General features: G+C 37.4%; 1 protein-coding gene across 3 annotated transcripts in view; it reads left to right on the top strand.

Moving 5' to 3' along the window:
* Gpr89a (G protein-coupled receptor 89A) overlaps window positions 1-9679 on the top strand; it is a 56372-nt gene that overhangs the window by 25201 nt on the left and 21492 nt on the right. For all 3 annotated transcript variants that reach the window (XM_005413450.2, XM_005413448.2, XM_005413449.2), the window contains exons 4-6: window positions 1623-1831; window positions 7400-7520; window positions 8128-8208. In XM_005413450.2, coding sequence (XP_005413507.1) covers window positions 1623-1831; window positions 7400-7520; window positions 8128-8208 — 411 coding nt within the window. The remainder of the gene's footprint in view (window positions 1-1622; window positions 1832-7399; window positions 7521-8127; window positions 8209-9679) is intronic.

The raw sequence follows: 9679 nt of genomic DNA, 5'->3' as shown, positions 1-9679 counted from the left end.
TCTGAGGAATCTCCAAACTGATTTCCACAGTGGTTTCACCAGTCTGCATTCCCACCAGCAGTGGAGAAGGGTTCCTATTTCTCCACAGCCTCGCCAGCACAGCCATTATGATTTTATCTAACTGATCTGTGGCAGGGAGGTGGAGTGTCATCTTAATTAGCTCTAGGATCCACCTGGAAGCTTGGTAGAGCACACTTCTGTTTCTAGGGAGTCATGGGGTCTGATTTTGGGTACTGTCTGTAGTCCCTGGCTCTTTTCCTGATTTGCATTGTTCCCCTGCTCTGAGCCCCCAGGCATCATGAAATGAGCAGCTTTCCTCTGCCATGTGCTTCCACCATGTTGTTTCTACCTTGAAATTCACTGGTCATGGACTGAATCCCCTTAAAATGTGAACCAAATTAAGTCTCCCCTCCTCTCTACTTTCTTGTAGATAACAATATGTAAAACATAAGTCTCTCCTCCTGTCTACTATCTTGTAGATAACAATATGTAAAACAACAACCATTGATAATTTCCTACCGCTTTGTCTGTAATTTGGTAAGCCCCCCATTACTATGTTATCCTTCTTTTACTCTTTAAAATAATAAAAAAATAAAAGATTTTTAAAAAGCTGTGTAAGAATGTTTATAACGTCACTACTTATAATAACTAAAAGGTGAAACCCAAGTATATATTTTCTAATGAATAATAAATAATAGGATGAGTACTGTCCAACCATGAACAAGAAATGAATTATTGATAGATGCTACAATATAGGTGAAGTTTTCAAACATGCTAAGAGAAAGAAGCTAATCATAGAAGACATATATGATTCCATTCACATGAAATATACAGAATAGGCAGATCCATAAAAACAAATACTTTGCTTACTTTGGTGGTTTCCTAAGGTTGGCAAGATTGCAGAGTGACTGCTAACAGGTACAAGATTTCTTTCTGGAGTAGTGAAAAGGTTCTGTAATTGATTGTAGTAATGGTTGCACAGAATATACTAAAAACCATTGAATTGTACACTTTACATGTATGACCAATATCTCAAAGCTGTTATAAAAGCATATATGCTAAAATTTTAATAAGATTTCATATACATCAATAAATGTCTTGCAGGTCAGCTGTTTAAGAATACAAGAGTACTTCCAAATCCTTTTGGGATCTATTACTATTAACATGTATTTTCTTTTAAATTTTATATTGGAATAAGATTCCTAGTGGTGAGTGAAGTCATTCTAGCAGAAATGGTACATGTTGATATATGTGGTGGTATGCATTGCCTGTGAATATAACTACATCATTAACATTCTTGTTTTATTGGGGAAATTATTCCGGGGGCTAAGATGGACATACATACCTTTCAGAAATGAATAGTTTTTAATCTCTACCAATGAGTAGATAGAACAGTCTAGTTGGCTAATTATATAAAATGATCACAAATAATAGTGAGTTACAGACAAAAGTGGTAGGTTATTATCAATGGTTACTGTACTACACTTTAGCACATTTTTTTCTTTAAAAAAGTAGTGACTATTTAATATTGAGTTCAAAGAGCAGAAATCCTTTGGAAAACTAAAGACATGAAACTTGCTGCCTTTATTACTCACAGTGATAATCTTTGCCATTTATTTCAGCTCCCGTTATTTTCACTGGAAAATGAACCTATGTGTAATTCTGCTGATCCTAGTTTTCATGATACCTTTTTATATTGGCTATTTTTTTGTGAGCAACATCCGACTATTACATAAACAGCGACTGCCTTTTTCCTGTCTCTTATGGTTGACATTTATGTATTTCTTCTGGAAACTGGGAGATCCATTTCCCATTCTCAGCCCAAAACATGGTGAGTATAGGGGAAAATGAGGGAATGAGAAGAGGGCTGGTTAATTTTCTAATTTTGGTACCAGAAGTCTAACAGGGCTTTGCATTTTCCAGGCAAGCACTGTGCTACTGAGCTGTACGTCTGGCCCCTAATTTTGAAAAAAATATTTTTTAAACTTTTGGTTGTGGGAAATACAGCACATTTTTTTCTTTAAAAATGTCCGATTTTAACCAAATTTTCTCCTTCATTCTCAGGGGTTACTAGTTTTGAAATAGACTTCTATCATTCTAGAGGAGTTTCTGACCTTGATTTAGTGAAAACACTTCAAGGGTTTGAGAGACATAGAAAGATGTTCTTAATTTAAATACCCTGATATTACATGCAGAATTATGGGAATATATTTCTATGTACCTTAATCATCTTTCCATTACTATAACAAAATACCTGAGGTAATCACTTAAAAAGAGGAAAAGTTTATTTTGGCTTATAATTTTGAAGGTATTGATACATACATAGTCACTTGGCGTTTTGATTTTGGGCCTGTAATTGGGAAATTTATCATGATGAGGGTGCATAGCAGAGGAAGCAACTCACTCATTAGTTAGGCAGCAAAAAAGGAGAGGCTGTGATCTCTGTTCCTTTCAGAAGCATGCCCACCTTTGAGCAGAAGACTTCCAACTAGACCCCTCTTCTTACAGGATTCACTGCCTCCCTGCAGTGCCAGGACCTGGGGACAAAGCCTTATATATATGGGCCTTTGGGCAACATGTATCCAGATCATAGCTGTATGTTTATTTGGACTTGATGCATTGATAAGCTTTTATCAGATTCCCAAAAGGTAAATGGCTGTTGTTTTAAATGATGACAAATACTGTCGTCAGGGTAGTGTGAATGCCTATAGTCTCAGCTGCTTGGAAGACTTAAGCAGGAGGATTGGGCCAGTAACTAATATAGTTTATTGATGTGGAGACCTCAAAAACCATAAGATGTGGACCTTACTTAAAATGAAGATGATGTCTAGTCAGGTGCATGCAGTTGCACATGCCTGTAATCCCAGCTCTTCAGGAGGCTGAGGCAAGAGGATCCAAAGCTCTTGGCCTTCTGGGCAACTTAGCGAAACTTTGTCTCAAAATTTAAAAAATAGGATAAAAAGGGCTAGGAATGTAGCTCAATGATAGAATGCCCCTGCATTTGATCCCTAACATACACACCAACAAGTCTGGGAAAGTATTGCTTGTGCAATGTCTGAATGTAGCAAAGTTGGGAGGAATTCCAGTGGGAAAATGTAGACTAAGAAAATGTCTAAGTCTAGGATGGACCTATGTGAGCAGATGGCAGCAGTGAGATGGTCTCATAGTCTCCTTGTTCAGCCCTTTGCATTTATAACTGGTAAATGGGCATAATGATACCCAATTCTTCATAGAAGTGCTGACATTAAGTAGATAATGTCTGTAGATTACTTCAAACCACAAAAAGATATTTAATAAGTTATCATGTTAAAGGGAATAAAAGTAGAAGGTGGTTTTTTCAGTTTTTAATATGTAATAACTTGTATTAATCCCCTTAGATTTTTTTTTTGTTATTGAATGATACTATGTAACCATGGTCAACAAATATTGGTTGAACACAAAGATCAACTAGATATGACTCATGAAAACTAAGTGGTATGTGGAAAGTAGCATCAACAGAATTTAGATGAAGATTTATTCACTCATTTCTCATTCCACAGAAGCTGTGGGCATAAACCATGAGCAAAACAAATTTGATTTCTAATTGTTTAGAAAACTTACATGTAAAACTTATAGATTCATGGATGAGACTCATAGATAATAAAGAATAAATAATTGCCAGTTGTAGTGATTGTCATCAAGGAGCAAACAGTCTATTATGGTAGAGAATAATGCACATGAGGCTATCAAATTTAGTGCAAGTGATTAGACTTGACCTATCTGAGGAAGTAATATTTAGACTGAGATCTAATGGAGGGCCCAGCAAGAAGGCACAGGAGACTTTGGTAAAGCCTCAAAATAGAAAAGAAGTTGGCATACTAAAAAGGAGTAAGAAATGGAATGGAGACTACATGTATAGTTTTTTTTTTTTTTTAGTGGCTAGATGGTTGATACTTTTTTGTAAAATAGGCAATGCAAAAGAAGAAATAAGTTCAGGGGAAGATGATTTCAGTTTGGAATATGTTGAATTTGAGTTGCCTCTACACATCTGATAGGCAATTACATACAAAAGTCAAGATCTTAAAGGTACAGAAAGATATATCAGTTCTTATGGAGAAAATTCTTTGAACCTAAAAAATTAGATATCATCAGCTAAATGCTATTGGACAAAGCTGGAAAAATTGGAGAGATCACCCAAGGAAAAATGTGTATACAGCTATGAAAGAGAGAATTCTGGCCATGCTAGGCAAGAGGAGACTAAGAAAAAACAACTAGAGAAGTAAAAGGAAAACCCTGGGGAAATAGTGTTGTAAAAGCCATGAAGGGAAAATAGTTTTAAACAAGAGGATCCAGTGTCATAAAAGAATAAATATGCAAGCACAAGGTTGTGAGTTCGACTCCCGGTACTGGAAAAAAAAAAAAAAAGAATATAAGCAATCCTCACGCAATAGTGGGGGTGGGCCACCGAGCCTGCCTGTTCCCAGACCACCTGGAACAGTGGGGGCCACCCCCATGCCCCTCCAAAAAAGCAAGAGAAAGTCTGGAATGACTAGAAGAAATGGTCCATTGCTATGGATACTGATTCATAGCCTGGAGCAGCCTCCCGTGGTCCAAGTGACAAAAGAGATAGTTTCTTGCTAAAGATACTGCTGCCTCCAGGAAGTTGCCAGTGAGCTTGAAATTTTCCACTGTTAAAACTGTAAGGTCTTGTTGCTATAGACACCCAAGTGTGTGGTCAGAGCACCCATCAATTACAAAAGGAAGGAAGAAGTTGTAAGAGGGAGTTCTTAGTGCTTAATGGCCTCACCTAAAGTGCTCTAGGGAAACTCAGGGTACAGCCTCCAAACTGCCTTATACTGTGGCAAGTCCTGCCGCTGACCGTGATCTCAGTAACCTGGCTTTTCAGAGCTTTGCTTTTATTTCCAAATAATAGTAACTTCATCAAGAAAGAGACAGACAACAGAGGGAGAGAAGGGGAGAATGCTTGGAAAATGTCATTGAATTTCTAAGCAGTAGAAAAATCCTTTACCAAAATGTTGTAAAAGTTAAGAGCCTAAGCTCTGGAACTAGACTTCTTGAATCCTGACTCCACTTACTAGCTGTGTGGCCTTGACTTAGTTATTTAAACTCTCTGTGCTTACATTGCCTGATCTATAAAATTAAGCTTTCAATAAAATCTGCCTCATAAGGTTGTTAAGAGGATTAGATTAGATAGTATATATGAAATGCCTAGAACATAGCAGGTACTTGATTAATGTTACCTATTATATTGCTGGTATGAGTATTAGTGAAAAGCAGTTTCATTCAGTGTAAAAAATGAGATGAAAGCTAGTCGTGGTGGTGCCTACCTGTAACTCGGGCACACTGAAAGCTGAGGCACCTGCCTGGCTTACATATTAAGACCCTGCATCAAAAAGAAGGGGATGAAAGCTGGGTTGCAGTCAGTGGAGGAATGAACTGGAGGTTGAGGAAGAGGGGAGAATTTCTTTCAAGAAGCTTAGCTATTATAGGTAAAATAAACAAGGACTGGTACCTCAGGTAAACGTAAGGCCAAGAACAGGCTTTTTCTAGGAAATAGACTTAAAAGTAGAGAGAAGGAACTGGTGGAAAGACTAAAGATACAAGAAGGCAGGGACAGATGATGGAATAAGATTCTGGAGATGTAAGGATTGAATAAGGTCAACAGCACAAGTAGAGAAGTCTTAGCTTTATTTTGTTTTCTTTTAGTGAGGTTTTATGTTTACTAACAGTAGGAAAAGAGTGAGTTTGGGCCAAGTAAAAGCAGGGAAAAAAGTGTGCAAACTTTAGAGAAAGAAACAAAACATGCCCAAAAGGGCCTTACCTCCTGGCTAGCTCTGCCAAATATGTTACTGGGTTTTGGGTGCTGGAGTCTCCTAGAGGTAGTGTCTAGGTTCTTTCCAGACTGAACACAGAGTCGGTTAAAACGAGCACAAAAGGTAGCAAGGTTTTACATTTATTATAGGTAGGAGAAGAAACATGTTCCACAAACAAGTCTGGGCCAAGTAAAAGTAGGAAAAAAGTACACTGTACAGCACAGAGCAGACTCCTGTGAAAGAGAGAACATGGTAACCCAGAAGTCTTAGTTTTGGTCACCATCTTATTCTGCGGGAATAACTAGGGTGATTGCAGATGTAAGTATGTATACTAGAGTGAAGAAGATATATGTCTAATAGCTTAGGTTTTTTTCTGATAAGGGCATTGGCTAAGAAGAAGGACAAATGGGGAGAAATGGATTAAAGTGTGTGTCTGGGGGGATTGGAGAGAGGTGACTGACCATGGGCAAAATAAGGATTATTCAATAGGGTATGTGCCAGGAGTGGAGATCATATATATGTAATGGCACCAATTCTAACAGGCACCGATTGTGTGGGTAATGCATTCTAGCAATTTTAGGCAGCCCAGGCATGGCCACAGGGGAGCCAGAGCATTTGGTGTATTTGGGGGATTGTAGGATCAGTGCTTCCAAAGGAGGAGAGGGTGAGAGAAGTTGAAGCAAGCAAGCCTGGAGTCCAAGTTAGGGAAGAAGGAGAAAACAAACAATGAGAGCCCAGTGCAACAGATGTAGCAGAACTAAAGGCACAAAGGACTTGAGTAGGAGTGGAGGCTCCTGCTCAGAAATGAGAGATTGGAATTTAAATGTTCAAAACCAACAATACCTGAATGGCAGCTTGGCATTTGGCCATAGGAGTTGATGGGTGAAGTACATTCTATCCTAAAAATAGGAGGTGAAAACTAGCATCTACCTCTGATGCGAGACTTCCTAAGTCATCTTCTGGAGTTGCTTGCTCTCATTTATCCCAGATACATACTGCAGCAGCACTTACTTTAATTGCTGAATTGATTTTCAGCATCCGCAAATGGTAGGAAACAACTGATAATTAGAACACAACTGATAATCTACAATTCATGTATTTGCCTTTGAATTACTCATCCATCTATGCATTGAGCCCATTTATTAGATGCATTGTGTGTTTATTGGATGTAAAAAGCAATAAGGCATAAGCTAAAGAATATAACTGAAAGGGAAACTATATCAGGAGTATCTAGTGCTAAGTATTACTTGTTATCTATGCTTTTCTAGATTTACTTTCCTAATTTTTTTTAGTTAGAGCTTTTACTAAAAGTATTTTACTTTGAGTTCACACTGACCACTGTAAACTATCATTGTTATTTACAGTTCTTGTTATTACTTTACTGTTATCATCACCCAGTAAAAGAGATGGTTCTGAAGCATAAAGACGTTTGTATAGTTATCACAGAGAAGCTACACATTAATAATTAAAAGTTGCTTGTATTCATGAATTCTGTGTAAGAGTTGATATGGTAATGTTTCCTTTTGCAGGACAGGTGAGCCATTTTATCTATGTTGCCTGGTGTTAATGTGCTTTGATGTTTTTAGGGATCTTGTCCATAGAACAGCTCATCAGCCGGGTAGGTGTGATTGGAGTGACTCTCATGGCTCTGCTTTCTGGATTTGGTGCTGTCAACTGCCCATACACATACATGTCCTACTTCCTCAGGTAATACACATTTGTCTCTTTCCTTTTCCCTCTCCATTATTTGAGTACATATGTCATACTGTGCTGCCACCCTCCTACTTACATGTCAGATCTGTCATAGTGCCTTTTTATCTTCTTCCTCTGTTGCTGTGAGTGTTGACTTGGAAACTTTCTAAGCACATCTTATCACTTATATTGCTTGTTTTTTGCCCTACATTCATTTTCTTTTAATGGAAAATTTTGTCCCCTCATCCCCACTTCCTAAAGGCTCATTTCTAGAAGGTAGCACTATGAACTCTTCCCAACTTCAGTAAATCAGTTCCTCCTGGAAGTAGAAGACAATGCCAGGTTAAAAGTATCTTTAAACTTACATCCTAAATGTCACTAGATCCAAGCGAAGAAAGAGTAAGAGAACAAGTTACCCTCTGCTCCTGTAAGACCTCACAAGAATCAGCCATAAGAAATATCAGTAAGAGCATTTTAGCTTATTATGGTCATTTTAATGTTTTCTAGAAAAGGCAGGTCCTTAAATTACTTGCTAATAATTGGTGGGAGACTTGTTTTTCAAGGTGATTTGTAACACACCCAAGGAGCCTAAAACTCTGCTAACAGTTTATACTTTTTGTAGGAATGTGACTGACACAGATATTCTAGCCCTGGAACGGCGACTTCTTCAAACCATGGATATGATCATAAGCAAAAAGAAAAGGTAAGAGCAGCACATTAAAGAACCCATATTCTGTTAGAATTTCTTAACAAAATTTGGCTATGAATTGGTGCTAACAGGTAATTTCATCTTGTTCTTTTTTTAAATTTTATTAGTACATGTTTGCAATTCATGCAGTTTGCAGTCACCTTGGGGAGTGGTTACATGTACATATTATAGTTTTTTTTTAATCTCCTTACCTCCCCTCATTTCTCCTCCTCAGATTCCCCAATCCCTTTTTTTATACTTATTGATACCGTTTTTCTTAGCTCATGTTATGGCATACAGTGTTTACAATAATTGGGGTTACTAGGGTCCTGTACATGGCACATCTTTATTGCTCTCATTTCCCCTTCTCAGCCCCCCACCCTTCTTTCTTTCCCTGTTGTAAGAGTTCTGTCCTTTTGTCCCTTTCTGTCCATCTTTTATCATTTTCTTTGTACTTTGCCTCACTCAAATGAGAGCTACCATACAGTATTTAAGCTTGTGAAATATGGTTTATTTCATGCAACACTATATTTTCCAGGTGCATCTTTTTCCTACATGTATCTCAACTATATCATTCTTTACTGCTGAGTAGTATTCCATTGTATATAAATGCCACATTTTCTTTATCCAGTCGTCTGTTGATTGTTACACAGACTGCTTCTAGGATTTAGCTATTACAAATTGTGCTGCTATAAACATTAGCATGCATGTATCACTGTAGTATGATGACTTAAGCTCTTTGGGAAAGATATCTAACAGGGGAATACCTGGGTCATGTGGAATTTCTAATTTTAGTTCTTTTGAGAAGTCTCCATATTGATCTCCATCATGGTTGTATTAGTTGACATTCCCACCAACAATGCAGGAGTGTTCCTTTTTCACCACAGCAACGCCAGCATTTGTTTTTGTTTGATTTCCTAGTGATTGCCATTCTTTGCAGAGTAAGATGGAATCTTAGCGTTGTTTTAGTTTGCCTTTCTGTAACAGCCAGAGATATTAAACATTTTTTCATATACTTGTTGACCATTTCTATTTCTTCCTCTGTGAGGCATCTGTTCATTTCTCTAGCCCATTTCTTGACTGGGTCTTTAATTTTAGGTAGTTTAATTTTTTTTAGTTCTTTGTATATTCTAGATATTAGTTGTCTGTCTGAGGAGTAGCTGGCAAAATTTGTTCTCATTCTCTAGGTGGTTTCTTCACTCTACCAATTCTTTTTCTGTTCAGAAGCTTTTTAGTCTGATATAATCTCATTTGTTGATTCTTGTGGCTATTTCTTGTGTGATTAAGGTTCTGTTTGACAATCCTTTCCTACACCTATGTCTTCAAGTGTTATACCTATTTTATCTTCCCAAAGGTTTAATGTTTCTGTTTTAGTGTTTAGATCTTTGATCCATTTTGATTTTAATGTAGTATATGGTGAGAGATAAGGGTCCTGTTTTATTCTTCTACAAACAGATAACCAATTTTCCCAATACCACTTGTTGAA

Source organism: Chinchilla lanigera, unplaced genomic scaffold (genome assembly GCF_000276665.1).
Source record: "Chinchilla lanigera isolate Chin_1 unplaced genomic scaffold, ChiLan1.0 scaffold00167, whole genome shotgun sequence".
Classification (NCBI taxonomy): domain Eukaryota; kingdom Metazoa; phylum Chordata; class Mammalia; order Rodentia; family Chinchillidae; genus Chinchilla; species Chinchilla lanigera.
The sequence above is the reverse complement of the archived record's forward strand: the minus strand, read 5'-3'. Positions and strand labels throughout refer to the sequence as shown.